General features: G+C 40.4%; 1 protein-coding gene across 12 annotated transcripts in view; it reads right to left on the bottom strand.

Annotated features, from left to right (window-relative positions):
• LOC307030967 (teneurin-3) overlaps positions 1 to 15,807 on the bottom strand; it is a 202,704-nt gene that overhangs the window by 20,069 nt on the left and 166,828 nt on the right. For all 12 annotated transcript variants that reach the window (XM_079667615.1, XM_079667623.1, XM_079667619.1 and 9 more), the window contains 4 exons: positions 14,257 to 14,518; positions 12,833 to 13,100; positions 11,356 to 11,499; positions 1,682 to 1,931 (listed from right to left, as the gene is read on the bottom strand). In XM_079667615.1, coding sequence (XP_079523741.1) covers positions 1,682 to 1,931; positions 11,356 to 11,499; positions 12,833 to 13,100; positions 14,257 to 14,518 — 924 coding nt within the window. The remainder of the gene's footprint in view (positions 1 to 1,681; positions 1,932 to 11,355; positions 11,500 to 12,832; positions 13,101 to 14,256; positions 14,519 to 15,807) is intronic.

Raw genomic sequence — 15,807 nt, forward strand, 5'->3', positions numbered from 1 at the left:
CAGAGTGAATTTAATTTGGCTAACGCAAAAAGTTTCCTTCAGACTGTAGAAGTGTTTTCTCCTTGTAAACAGAGTAAAATAGTTGCTTAGAGACACATTTCTTAACCCTTAGATGCATAAGTGGGTCTTTTTGGACCCGGTGAGGTGGTTTTTCTTGAAATATCTTTGTAATTACATGTTTGTATAATTTCATATTCCAGCTATTCCTCAAAAAACATGTTTTGGATATCATTCCATTCACATTTTAAATTTACATTTTAAGAAATTGTCGTTTTTGTATTTCTACCTCAAGCTTCCACAAGTGGGTCAAAGATGACCCGCATGCATTTTCTATGTAATCCTCTGGGAACCTTTGATTCTTATCACCTGTGGCTGTCAGGAATACATTAGCTGTGGACCACACAGACTGCATCACAAGTGACACCTCTCAGGAAGATTATTTTACACAGCAAGATCTGATACCTGTCAGTATAATAATAATAATAATAATAAATTATATTTGTATAGGGCTTTTCAAGGACTCAAAATCGCTTTACAATATAAGGGAAGGTTAGGGTGGGGGGTATAGGGCTATCAAACTTGATCAATCGGAATGGATTGATGGGGGGGGGGGGGGCTATGAGTAGACAAGAGGAGAAGAGATGAGTTTTGAAAAGGGACTGGAATACTGTGAGGGTCTCAGAATAGTGGAGATCTTTGCGTCAATACGTTCAAAACGTTTTTTTTCAAAATGTAAAAAAAAATTCTGAACCAAAATGAGAAAAATGGCATAAAAACATATTACTATAACATGGGTCCTTTTAGACCCACTTATGGAAGAGTGTAGGGTCCAGTCACTCGTGCATCTAAGGGTTAAACTATTATTTATCTAGGGCAGGGTTGCTGAACATGCATTGTTTACAGCAGCACTCTGCTTCCCATTCATAGCGCTACACACATCCTCCCATGAGAAGTGCTCTGTAGTGGCTGATCGCTGCACATATACATCGGCAGGTTTTCGAGGAACTAAGGGATGATTTTCCATCAGTTTACCTCTTAGACTTCCATTTTAGATTTTCAGTTTTGTTAGTTGCAATCTGGATGCTAATTTACAATCTAGTTTATGTGCAAAAACCCATCAATAGTGTGGTGGCCTACATTTTTGTAAGGCATGTTTGTCATGTACGTTTTCTCAATGTACATTTAATCAACATCTGCCACTTTTGAATAAGCCAACTGGTAGAATCAGAGTCATTGCTGAGAGAAGCCAACTTGGCATAAGGGCGTAAATCATCCAAATTACACGCTGAAGACAGGATGTCTTTCCTAATTATGGAGACGGATAGAGAAAGGATTTCAATGTGTAGAGGGGAGATGTGTATGACTGAAAGTCTATCCACCATGCCATTCTAGTTTCCGCTCAGCACATGAGGCTTAATGTAAAAATGTAAAGTGGGATCAGAAACTTTCAACTGTCCATATTTGAACTTTTCTAGGGGTCAGCTACAGTATGTTGAACACAGTGGGGAAAAAAGGCAATATAACGCATATAAAATCACAATAATGTTATAACAGAAAACACTCTAATCAAGCGACAGCTTTTGTCTTTTCATCTTGATGCTAAACCGATTTCTGTCATAATACATAGGTAAAGTGTCAACCGGTAATAGTCCCAAACCCGCTCTGATTAATGAGGCCTTACCTGAGCTCCATGATACTTGTGACATTTCCCGATGGGTAGATGCGTCGGATGTAGTTGAAGTCTCCGACGTACAGACTTCCATCGATGCCCCACGCCAGAGCCACGGGCGCCAGCAGCTTGTTGCCCATGGCCTGTCCGTTACAGCTGGGGCACGAGATGCTCCGGCGCCGCCCGTTCCCCATGACGGTGGAGATCACCGGGGGCTGGAGCGAGATGAACTGATTCTCCCCGCTGCCTTTGTAAAGGATACCTGTGAAACAAAGCCAGTGATTTGCAGGTTGAGTGAAGCATGTCGATGTTTGACACTGGTAGCAACTTGTTTTCAAGACACACCTGGCAACAATATAAGAAGAAATACAGACATTCTGTCAGGATTCTCATGTTATGTCACGGTTGTAGTTTTGTATGTCTGGTTATGGGTGTTTTCCTCCTTGTAAATTGTCTGGTCCTTCTTCCTGTGTCTTTTCCCTGTCGTTAGTTTCCCTGGTGTGTCTAATTGTCTGATTGTGTTCACCTGTTGCCCTTGTGTTTCTCCTCCGCTGCCCGGCTGTTTCTCGTCTCGTGATTACCCCTCCCTGTATTTAGTCTTCTCTCTTCCTGTGTTCAGTGTGGGTTCGTTTTTTTGTTGGTGACTGAGTTCACCGAGGAGTTTTCTGTTTGTCCGAGTATCATTATTGTCCTTGAAATAAAGGTAATATCAGTGTTATCTGCATTTGGGTCCTGCTTGCTTCACTCACCGTAACACATTCAACATACAATGCACGTTTTTAAATATTAAAGAAATACCTTGACATTTTACCGCGAGCTACTTGAGAAAACTCTGCCCACCTACAGTAATTAACTTTCTGCGTTTGATCTGTACACAAATAGACACATGAAAAGACAAGTTGTTATTAAGATGTTATGAGCTGTAACTATTGCTTTTCCTCTGCTCCCACTCTTTATATTCAAATATGCCATCCACCTCGTAGTTCTAGCTTTATATTTAAATAGTTTGTAATTAACTTGGATACATATTTGACATAATTCTCTTTAATAAAAGACAGGAAACACACACATGTTTTAATTAATACCATTCATCTTTGAATCTGAGTTCATTTAACTTCTTTAATTTACTTTGGGAGTAATTTCTATGAGAGAATAATACAATTAATTTGCCTTATTTAACTTAATATGCAAGATGATATTAAGACATATATTTCAATTAGTTTGTCCAGTGGCTCATTATTTGCCTTCTTAATGCCATTTCATAAACCAATTAGACAGTTTATTCATTATAAGCTATATTATAAATACTACTATTTACACACATATGCGATATATTAAGTGCATTCAAAGTTATTTTATAAATACAAAAATGGTGTTTCAGTGCACTTTCATTATCACTTTTACTCAACTTCAACATTATTTTAATATTAACAAATACATTACCAGTATGACTTTTTCGTCGAGTATAAATAAATATAGCCTTCAAGACACATGGCTAATGTGTTTTTTAAAAGTTAAGAAATGAAGGTCTAAATGAGTTTTGTTAATGTTTTTTGAGTGAAGACCAGACATGATGTGATTTAAAGGGACCTATCATGCACTTTTGTACGTCTTTTATACATGAATATGTGTCCCCGGTGTGTCAGGGAACTCACCAAGTGTCGGAAAACACAACCTTCTCTCTTTTCCTCCATACCCAAATCTCTTAAAACGGGGCTGCAAAGGAGCTGATTATTATTTGAATTTTTCTGACGTCAGAAAAGGGGTGCCCCGCCTACTGTATATGGGCAACTCTCCACCTATCAGGGGAATGTGAGACCGCTCAAAAGCGCTGGAGACGCTGTAGTACATATGCCAGGCCTGTAGGTGGCGCTGTAGTCTGCCACAAAAGCAGAATCAGCCCTTGCGAGAACAGGGCTGGAATACAGCAAATAGAGCGAAATGAGGTATGGCTAAAATGCATGATCTGTTTGGTATTTTGAAAAAAAAACTTCACAGACATGTTTTGTATAGGTATGGCCCTAAAATATATGTTTCAAATATAGCATGATAGGTCCACTGGTCAGGGAATGAAGGCAGCACAAAGGCAGTCTATTAACAATCAATCCAGCGGACACACCCTTACACTTCCTTGTTTTAGTACAGACCCGCTTCAGTGGGTCCCTGAAAACCCAAAGCTGAAGTAGATTTTATGTAAAATAATGTTCTTTTAACTTGCTTTCTCCCAGAGCCACAGAGAGGTGGTAAATATAAATACCGCCTATGCAGTGTACTTCCCCTAATAAGGGCACATACATCATTTCACTGAGGACTCACCGAATTTTGTGACTCACTGCAGATAAATATTTTAACAAGAGGCAGATATAACTGGCTTTTTTTGTTGGTGGGTGGGGTACGGAGGGGGGGGGGGGGGGGGGGTGGTGATCTGACATAGTGGGACTTTCTTCAAAGGGGAAAACACACATCAAAGGGAAGAAGTGCACGCTGGCAGCTCTTAATTATTCACATCCAACAACTTGTTTGAATCCACACAGCCTCTGCCCTAATTAGTGAATCTATGACACCACCGAATGGCCACATAATATCGCTCTCCAGCGGCCTTATCCCGTAAGCCATCGTAACCCTCGATGTATGTGAAACCGTGCGTGCGGCTACGCTGCGTGTCCCTTCCCTGATTAGTTTCCTTTCATTGATTTAATTGATTGAAGGGCAAATTTAAATGAAGGCACGGTCTGGCGAGACTCTTGACAGGACGATCTGACCAATCCGTCTTTTGTATCCCAGAGAATTACACATGAGCCTCTAACAAAGACAAATAGGTCCGGGGGACGGCTTTATGCGTGACGCCATCAAACGCACGACCTTGGGACTTTAATTGAACTGTGATCCATGTGTCTGCTCACTGAATGAAACACACGCTGTGATGAAAACTCTAAGGGACCTGAACGCATCAGCCTTGCACCAGAGACTACAAATAACAAATATGTCACCTGTCTGCTTTTGTAATAGCTCATACACATTCTCTAGAAAGTCAAAGATGTTTCTAATATGTAATATCCAAGAGCCTATAAAGCAGTGTGTCTGTTGCAGCAGTCTATGAGTTTGGCTGACATACAGCATTTTATAAAAAGGAAACACATATACTCCTAAGGTCATTTTGGCATGCTGCCGCGGTCTTTTCTATTTACACTTCCACCATCACAGTTTACTTCACACACAAGTCTCACCATAGGCTATAACACAGCATGAGGGAATGGATTAAAACACTAATCAATCATCACCCACCCCATATGATCACGCCACGCACACTTCGTATGGACAGTACACTCCTGCACTTTTATCTTTATAACACACACTACTTCTACTGCTCTCAATTTAGAGTGAGTGAGGAGATTAAGGTTCAGTTTTCTTCCCTCAAGGACACTTGGTCATGAGACATTACTGCTGATGATTGTGGCGAGGATCAAGCTTGTGACGCCTCAGCTGGAGAGCACACTGATGGGAATTTGGCTCCGGACTATCCGGCGCCCCTGGCAAAAGAGAGAGACTCCTGCTGTGTTCAAACCCAAATGGCTTTGCAGTCGTTCGATGTATACATATTGTTTTAACTATTATTTCACTCTGTTCTGATTTGAAGCTTGGTCCAAATCCATATAACTTTAAAGGAGCCTTGTTGTTCTTTTTGGGATTGTCCCTTTCCTGTAGTGTGTTCTATAGGTTTGTGAGCATGTAAATAGTCTGTAAAGGCTAACCCCCCCCCCCCCCCTCCCCCCATTTTGTTTACGTCTGCGACATAGTTACATCACTATGTAACATTCGCGCTTCCACTGGCTAGTGCTCTAACAAATAGTAGGTGATAGGCTAAGAAGCGGGACATCTCTAAACAGTTGACCAATCACAACAGAGCCGGCTAGCTAACCAATCGGAGCAAACTGGTCTCTGGTTTCAGACAGAGGGTGAAAAGAGGTAGTATAAGAAAAAATACAATTATAAAACCTGAAAATGAGCGTAATGGGGCCCCTCTAACAACACTGTTTCCTAAGTCAGATGGAGATACTGTTGTTGTGCGAGATACTTTGTCAGTCTTGTTTATTCTGGACAGGCTGGAATAAACCAGTGCTCTCTCGACAGATTTTGCAGAGGAGACTTCAAGTCAAAGTACAAAGTATGGAAGCTGAATGGATCAAACATTCAATATTTGTCAGCCTATTGATTGGTATAGATGAAAGTGTGGAGGCGGATCTGAATTTTTTGGATAGAAGACGGTCAAAGAGAAAATCCCTGTTTCGCTCGGCATTGAGAGGAAAGGCTTTCAGAGTCTGAGAACCTGTTGTGTCTTTTGCTCCAAGATCACTCCAACGCACATCTAATATAACTTCATATCACAGATTGAACAACAGCTCTAAACACTCATACACAGTTACACTCCGAGACAGAATTTGCTGAGAAAGAATGTCGATATCGAAAAAATCCATAATAAAGATGTGTATAAAAGAAAATGATAGTGAATATGAGTGTAGGGACATGGAACAAAGAGGAAGGCCATTTTCTCTCAGAAAATCAAGCGGAAAATAGAAAACTAGTCATTACAGAAATATTTGAGCAAGGACAGGATATTGCTGCTGGTCTGCTATATTCACATCTCCTGTATAAAGAAACTGATATTTCATCACTACGCTATCCCAAGGCCAACTTCCTGAATACTCTCAGTTTCTTTAATTGATTCCTTTCAAATAATCATTACAGAGAAAAATCATTTGTTTGATTAAAGGCTAATTTGAGTCATGTAATGGATAAAATAAAAGGGTTTAATGCCGACATCACAGCTTCTAAAACGATTAATGGTACAAATGCAAGGCCTGAGTCTCAATACCTGATACAAAAACGAGAGTGCCCTGAGCAATGTCACCTTGGTGACACGTAGAGAGTGCAGAGAGTGCTGGGGAAGAGTGGTAATGTGTCTTAATTGTATCCTGTTCCTTCTGTTCTCCTTTGCACTGTGTCACTCTCTAATACACCACCCGGGCTAAAAGTGGGCCGAAAACCTCTTGTTGCTTCAAATGCAGCATGCGCATGGACTTTAGAGAAACGTGTCTACGAGATACTTATATACTGATCTCTGGCTGTGTACAAAAAGAATCGGCTAAGTTACCAGAGATAGAGACAAGCTGCAGATTGAGGGGAAGGCATATCCACTTGTAATGAAGAAAGCAGGGGCAGGAGTACATGACTAAAGCACAGACACCAGCAATTTGCCTTATCTGGCCTGACAGGCTCTGGAGTGGAGGCAGAGAGAGAGAGAGAGAGAGAGAGAGAGAGAGAGAGAGAGAGAGAGAGAGAGAGAGGCCATTTTTGCTCAGGTCTTTAGCCACACAGAACGAGAGAAAAAGTCCTCAGATGTTGGAAGTGCTGCGAAAATGAAGCGGGAGGCACAACAAAGAGAGATAGCGAATGTCTGGAGCAAAACCGCAGCTGCAGAGGACCAGAGCTTTCTAACATGTTGGGTGAGGACATTAGTCAAGGTTTACAGCATTAAATAATCAATACTGGAGCAGCAATGAAGGCAAACAGTGATATTTGGATTCATCTTCATGCCGGCTGAAGGATATCGAACTGTATTCCTTGCCCAAAAACCCACGTGGGCCATAAATCTCAAATGTCAAAAAGTGCAAGACTGAATAATTCAGTTTGGATTCAGAAAATGTAAGGGGATAAAAGTATGTGCTGACACCCAGTCTCTGTAATAAAAATGAATGTGTGAGGGGGATAGGATTACAGATAGAGTAATGATACTTTGATGTGAACACAGTATAAACTAGCGAACAAAAGTCCCTAACAAAAAGCCTTGAAGAGCTCACTGTCTTTGGGTTGAGCTAATAGGATTGCAGCATGGAACACTTTTGGCAAATTGATTAAGCTCCTGTCATACGAGGGTAAATGAGACAGAGCAACGCAAGTTTTCATAACTATTTTTGAATCTTTCAAAATGTAGTCAGACTTAGCAATTTATTTTTGGTGCGGGTGAGAAAGCCTTGGGGAGGCTGCAGCATTAACTGCACACGAAGAACTCGACGCCAGCTGCTTGTTGTTTCATTTCTGTCATTACTGTTCCTATGTATAAATACAACCCTGTACATAATGATTTTCCATGCGCAGTTACATCCAATGTTCTGACAAAGCCAGACACGCAGCACAGCTCAGTCTAATAAAGGATGCAGCATACATTAGCATATCACACATGCTGCATCTATCTGTTGATCACATAAGCAGCTCACAACATCTTCAGCTCCAACTGTGACGCTGCCACAGTGAAGGCTTTGGAGACGGGTGTGCTATACTTTGAGACAGGTAGGATGAAACAAAACGCACCAGCAGCAGTCGAGCTAGAGGCAGATTCTCCGTGTTCTTTTGCACACTTCACAAACTTCATGTTTTGGATGGCTTGACAGATTGGGTTCGGCAAAAGGCCCTTGTGTCTGTTCTTTCAACTTACAACAAAGAAGCAGGACAAAGTGGCACCGGGGTTTGAACAAAGTGAAGGAAGACTCGCTGACATGTTCTCCACAACCATATCCGACAAAAGACGGTGTCTGCAATCTGTGAGATGTGGAAAGACTGTAATGACATTACTGTGCAAACCAACTGAGTATTGTGGGGTGAAAAGTGTTGCCCCCGCCAATTGTGGGTGTGCATGTACTGTAAGATGCTATAAAAGACTACGTTCAAGATGGAAGCAGAATGTAATTCTAGTTGCAAAAGCATTCCTCCCTTAAAACACAGCTTCTCTGTTTGCCAAAATATGTGGGAACAGAAATATTTTCTGAGGTTTTCTTAAACCGACCGGGCCAAAGAGACAGTGGCTAAAGCCAGATTGATAGAGGAGAGGATATGCAGAGGATATATAAGGACGCTCCACCAGAGCTCATGTAACCCTCCCTCATAAATGTAACTACACATGAGGGCTGGGGAGATACCTAGCAACCACAGACAATGTGATTGGTCAGCTTGGCCTGCTTGCATTTTTCTCCGTATGTGTTTCTGATGGCAGTAAAGATTAGGAGAATTCATGTAGCAATTCAAATTCAATATCAGCAGACTGAACAGATATAAAAGCGGGAGTCTATTTCCATGCACAATTAGCCACAAAGGCACTTAAATAGTGTGCTGTTAGAGCAGTGAACCTTATTACCCTCTTCACACTCACCGGACCCACTGACTCATGAACTGAAACTATTTATTCACACTGAGGTGATAAATACATGCCACTTTATAATAATTTTCTATTTTGCGAGGAAACAAGCCGTTGCAAAAATGTGAGCTTCCGGCAACTGAATGATAAAATCAAATGTTCTATTGCACGAAATCCAAATACATGATTGACACAAGATAATAGATGATGATAACACACGTGTTGCCAGTGATTTAAAGTTACTTAATTTACTCAAGTATTGTAATTAATTAACATTTTGAGGTTAATGTTATTTAAAAAAAATGTTTCTATTTCCTGTTACGTTAAAGTCAACATTTTCTATATTTTTATTTTACCCCACTACATATATATTTAAATACTTTGAAGATTCAGATTAACAAAACCAAATATAATCATCAGCATTTGTATGATGTTGTATAAGAGGTTAAGATAAATCCCTTTTAAAAATTCTAAGCCGCACATTATTTACTGTAAATATATATCATGATGCAAATACTTTTATAGGATACGTGAAGCAGTGTTTCCACTTGGTGGTTCTACTTTTCCTGAAGAAAAACCTCACAGCTTTTTGCCTAATAAAAAACATGCCGAAAGCTACTCTGCACATGTTTGCTGCTTTTGATATAACGACTTCATTTCAGCTTTATTTTTGTCCAACAAAGGTGAGTGAATTTGAAAAGAGTGAAACTCCTACAGTGTGGTGACCAGTACGACCTCTGAGTGAGAGAGTGTGGGCGGACGGTCCAACTCTGAAGAGTGGAGGTTTGTGCAAAAACAAACAAGGTAATGCTGTGTGTTTTGTGGGGATGTTAATGCTGATACGATTGGACATAAGGTCATTAAGCCCGATCCTGATTGTCACACAATAGAACATTGTATCTTAAAATTAGATTTTGTTCCATAAAAAAGACTTTCTTGCTCTATCTCTGAATGAAAAGTTACATTTGAACGTTTATCAGCCTCAGAGCGATGACATTTGGTTAATCTGTTCTGAAGAATATTGACCTCTAAAAGCTCATGACCTGAAGATGGCTTTACAAAGGTAATGCTTTCAACCAGCCACTATTTAAGAACAGTTCAGAATGCATGCAAACATACGGCACTGTATCTCCCAATGCCACAGTAACCCACATGCTAGACATATGTGACTGTCTGGAAATCTAAAACTGAAAAGGTAAGAAATAAAAACAGCCACACCTAGTAATTATTTCAGTTTTAACATTTGCACTGCTTGTCGTTTTCCCTCCTGAATAATAGAAATAAAGTTGAATCAGAAGAAAAAAAATCAATCTCAACCAAGCCAGGCCCCTGAGTAGAGATGGCTATCGCTGTGAGAAACAACAAAGCAAGTCTGCAGACTCAGTGGCTCACAAAGACACAAAAATCTGCCTGGAAAAACCTCGCTACAGGTGTAATTACCAGTGTCTCGGATGCATTTGTTGTTCACACAAGCTTTTACATTTTGTGTTCGATGCCGACAGAAAAAAATCCTCTGTTTATTCCTGCAAGCCATTTGGGAAACTCATTTGGTTAAAGCTACAGTATGCATTTATCCATCTCTTGTATTATGACTTTGCAAATGCATGCCAGTAAAATTGTAAAACAACTAGAAATTAGCAAAGGCAAACATTGAAAGCAAAATATGCATGCAAAAAAACAACAAGCAGAAAAACCTTCTTATCCAGTCACAATTTCTAATTCGACAGTGTGAGACTAAGGACTCTGCTGGAGGCCACAAATCTAATCTTGACTATTTTAAAAGATGAAAGGGCCACAAATTGTGTCGGACAACTGGAACAATGATTTTGAGCCGGAGTGGATTTAATGTCAAAACAGCAGCCCGGCACACTGACAATGCCCACTAGCCCGAGGCCCACTCCTAAAACCGCTTTCTTATTACAGCCTGTAACGCAGCTCTGAAATGTGCTGATTATAGAAAGCAACATCCTGACACTGTAACCCAGCGATGACTCTGACGCTGTACGTATATTAGATAGTTTCATTATGCATGTTTCCCTCTCATGTCTGTGCACCAGACAAAGACAAACTCATGTCCATTTATTGTACTAGGCGATTAAAGCCGTTCTGATTGATGAAAGGGCGAGAAATTAATTTAGTTTGTGGAATTAATGATGGAATTAAACATGACGCCTGTTCATCAAAAGCACAAGCCTCCACGCGCAGCAAAAGGCCAACTTCTTCCTGAAATAGCTGAGCAGTTTGGAATTGTAGCTAAGCCCCGCACCCTGGTGACTTAGTCTCTGATTTATTCTGTCATTACTGTGAATGATCGGCCCTTCAAAACTCTCCTCTATTATCTGCAGACGGGATGACGAACAATATTTCATTTTGATTCAAGCATTTATTGCGGTGATTCTGGGTAAAGACCACCTGCCTGTAACCCTAAGAGGCCACCTATCTCTGCCCGGCATGCACACACATACGCACTTATAGCAGATATATGAGCATTTCTTACCGTTCTGGATGTCCAATATGTGGTGTTTGTCTAACATCCACCCTCCCATGGTGGATGCATCGAGTTCATAGCCTTGTAACACCGCAGTCCTCTTCTCCCAGAGCACCACATCAAGGCATGACTCGTATTCATATCCCACCGACACTGAAAGCAATGATGGCAGATTCCTATGGTGAGCAAGGTTGCAACCTCCTTACCTGACACTTATGGCAGCAATGAGGCTTGTAGCCCATAGGACATTCAGCGCACGTCGTGGCAGTTTTTTTTTTTCCCCTGTACTCCCTGGTTCTGCTTTCTCGTTGACTATATCATTTACTCCAGCTGGGAGGATTTTAGAAGACCTGTGGGGTTTCTGTGCCTCACCTGCAGAGTTTGGATTGTATGCCTGCTCTCCTCGTTTGTTTTATCTTGTGTAAATGCAAATACACCACAATGCAAAATAGCGTGTGAAGAGGTATGAATTATTTAAACGATAACGTCTCAGATGGAGAACATTACAGTTAACATCATAAACGCTACGATATGCTTGCCAGGAATGAATCCTGATTTTTTTTTAGCGCTGCAAGGGTTGGCTTTCTGTAATAAATAACTCAAACATTCGTATTTCTTAACAGAACTCCTCAGACTTTTTCACACTTAAAAATGATTTTTGTTGCAACACATTAAAGGTAGGCTAGGCAATTTATACTAGGAGTTATTTTGTATAGATTTGCTGAAATTCTCTTTACATCCCAACAGCAATATTGAAAGGGGTTTACAATGAATAAGGAAATCGTTCTTGTGTATGTGTGGCTGTTTAGGCCGGTAATGGGCATATCTTGATATCAGCGCGCACTCTGCCTGTGAATGTATTGAGGTATATGGATAAAGATTGTGATAATAATAATAATGCACTGCACTTCCCTCCAGTGCTCTCTCAGTGCACTTACTGTACATGTGTTTTGGAGAATACTTTCAAAACAAACCTTAATCTTGTTGGGTTCTGCAAAGTTGCCTACCCTAGCTTTAAGATGCGGCATGGAGTAACTTCAAACAGCCCTAATGTAGTATAACGTTCAAGACGACACTTAAATCATTATTTAAAAACATAAATAAGTTATTTTGTTCTGTATGATCTCATCAAATAGTCTGTTATCATTTGTGGGGGTTTTTCTCAGTCTACTGCTTCATAGGCAGAAATGTAGTCAGCTCGTGCTGCGGAAATATCATACATGCAAAACAAAGAAGTCAGCAAAAGAGCAGTGGCCTTCAAAAATGCAGCACTGGGGGGATTTCAGGATTTCACACCACCTGCTAAATCGTTATTGCATATGGTAACAAAAGCAGTCCCCGGATAAATAATCCTCAATTTAGAAAAATAAAAAAATCAATTCTCAAAAGTTCAACCAAGGTTCAGTGCCTGAAGGTAGAGTGAGCCTGTGAGTGAACCCACACTTACACAACATCTTCAGACAGCAGCTTCACAGCAGGTACTCACCCATTGCCTCTGCGAGGCCAAAGACCCTCTGACTGTAGGCGTCTGTTTTATCCCAGATGAAGGTGTATGAGAGGTCGGGGAAGGCAGGGAAAGACTTCTGGAACTGACGGCCCATGACGGCCACCATCAGGTGGACCTTCATCAGGCCAAAGGGGAGGCGGTCCGGGGTCAGCAGCACCTTGAGGATGGGCTTGTAGCCAGGCGCCCTGGAGCTCAGGTAGACCAGGTTCAGGTCACTGCCTGGTATAGCAACTTGCTCATGAAGGACCTATGATTTTAATTAGCAGTCAGACCGGTGCCAAATACACAGTGTGAGGTATGGACTTAAGTAACACGAGGAACAGCGGTGTCTTGGCATCTTCCACTACCCTGTATATTACACAATACTTTTCTATCGCTTATATGTACGGATTGTGGTCACACTACCTCATTGCTTTGTGATTTGATTTTTATTTAAAAATGCAACTACTTAATAATGTACATATGTTCAGAAATGTATATTATAACGGTGGATTAGTCTATTATAGAGTATTTTAACTTATTCTGTATATTTGATAATGTGTACGGTTTATTTTATTGATACATGTATTTTCTACTGTGGGTTTTTGTATTATTGTATTTTATTTTATAATAATTTGTACTTGTGTGTAATGCCTGTTAATATGCTGCTGTTACAGAAAAACTCATATTGGGATCAATAAAGTGCTGTTTATAGTCTAATCTAATAATAAATATACTGAATGTACAATTCAAACATTATGAATTTGTGTTAAGCGGTGAAAATATATAAAACAAATTCTTACTTATGCATAACTACTACAGTACATCAGTCCAAATGAAAACTGAGAAAACTTCACAGGCGATAAATGAATTCAAACTTTTACTTAAAAGCTTTGAAAGCCATGTCTCTAATAATGATCTTGGTCGTACTCTCTTTTCATCTCAAAGTCCCAGTTCCCTTGACCAGCTTTCACCTCAGACTGCCACTGAAGCATGTCCACGATTCAGATTTCTCCCTCAAATGTAACAATGTTTTATCATTTCCTGCATAGCAATATTCAGGGTATTTAAAAAAAACTCAGATTTCAGCCAAACCGAATCCTGAGGCATAAAACCTTCACCCTAAGAATTTATCAGTATCACTGCGAGACAGTTTATGGCTTAGTATTTGGGGAGATGCCTCAGTTTGATCTAAGCTCAAAGGCAAATGTGAAAATAATCTATGACAAAAGGAAGATAGCAGCATTATTGTTACTCTTGTTTGTGTATTTAAGACACTGCTGCTTGTAATGTTGGGATCAAACATGGGTTGAATTATTAAAGGCATTCAAAACAATCAGATATGAGCACAACAGTGGAATTGATCATAAAAGCTCCGTAATGAGATCTCCTTTGGGTCACCTCTGTGTCTCTCTGTGTCTCACCTGGGTCTCCGGGATGATGGGGCTGTCCTCGGGGGACGTCTTGTACAGAGTGGAGAGGGGCGTGGCCAGGATGAGGGGGTTGGGTCTGATCAGGCCGGTGAGGTAGCAGCTGGGGATGTCGTTCTCCTCACGCTTCATCACCACCGTGTCCATCACGTGGAAAACGTTCCAGGGCAGCCACACAGTGCGGTGCAGCGAGGGGAACGGGGCGCGCTCGTAACTCAGCGTCAGAGAAGCACCGCCATTGGCCAAGAGATCGAACCTTAACACAGCATCATCAAACCAAAAAAATATCACATATTGGAAAGACTATATGTTGGGAAAATACTGAATGTACTCTTTCGTTATCAGAGTAGCACCTGATAACTGTAACTTGGTACGTAACCGGATGTATGATTATATAGAAGAAGCTCATGAGACACTGTGTTGAACATACGATAGCTATATTCCAACGATTAGCATGATGGTTCAGCCCCTAGGGAGATAGGCTGTCATGTTTATTGCTTACATGGGTCTTAGCTAATCTGAACTAAGAATAGGATATTGTCTTTGAACCGGTATAGATGTATCTTGTGACTGAATAACACCCTCTCTTGTATATAAGCATGTGAAGGACACTGTTTGAGGAACTAGTTGTATCATATGCTCTGTATGTGATGACTACTTCCATTCTTGCAAGCATAATAAATACATGCGTCCTGATTATTGAAGCTCAAGCTGGTGACGAGTGAGATTTTCCCAACACTATATGAGCGGTATTTATTTTTTGGTAAATCTTTTTTGCTCTCTTAAGGATTGCTAAGCTCTAGGAGCATGGTGTCAATCACTTGAGATCAACTAAACCACGAGACCAAATAGAAGCCACTCAGAAAGCACTGTTAGCTTTCAGATCAGACACATCCATGTTTGCTTGTTAAGTCAGAGGTGAGAGCCTTGTGCACGCAATCCGGCGCCAGAGTCTGAACGGGGTATAGTGAAATAGCCCCAAAATGTAATGGGTTCTTCCAAGGCCCATGCTACTCATCTCAACAAAGTCTCATTAAAACGGGGCAAAGTTTTTCCACAACCTTTCTGACAAACAGACAAACAAACTAATCCAAAATCCTAACCTCCTCGGCAGAGTTAAATAACAAAAACAAGGTACAAGTTGAACTTGGAATCATGTTTTCACTGCCCATGTTTCTTGCTCTGTCAGACTTCTTTTTGTCATTCTACAGAAAAGGTGGAAGTGCTGTCACTTACGTTTGCAGACACCAAAATACATGACGTTGACCTAATACTCACATTCATTAGATATGTTGAATAAATAAAGATTGTCTTTGCAATGGTACTAAATAAAAAAATAATAAAAAATGGTTTTATACGTAAATTGCAATTTATTTAAAATGCCAAGTTCAAGGAACTGCCTTGTCACTTTGATCATACATGGAAGTGGAGCCTATAGTTTTAATTTAAAAAATTTTTTTTTCAATAAATAAATCTAATTTATATTTACATAACGTTACAAGCATTACATATAAAACTGAAATGGTAAAAAAAAACGCAAATTAT

This window comes from Notothenia rossii, assembly GCF_949606895.1.
Source record: "Notothenia rossii genome assembly, chromosome: 3".
Lineage (NCBI taxonomy): Eukaryota > Metazoa > Chordata > Actinopteri > Perciformes > Nototheniidae > Notothenia > Notothenia rossii.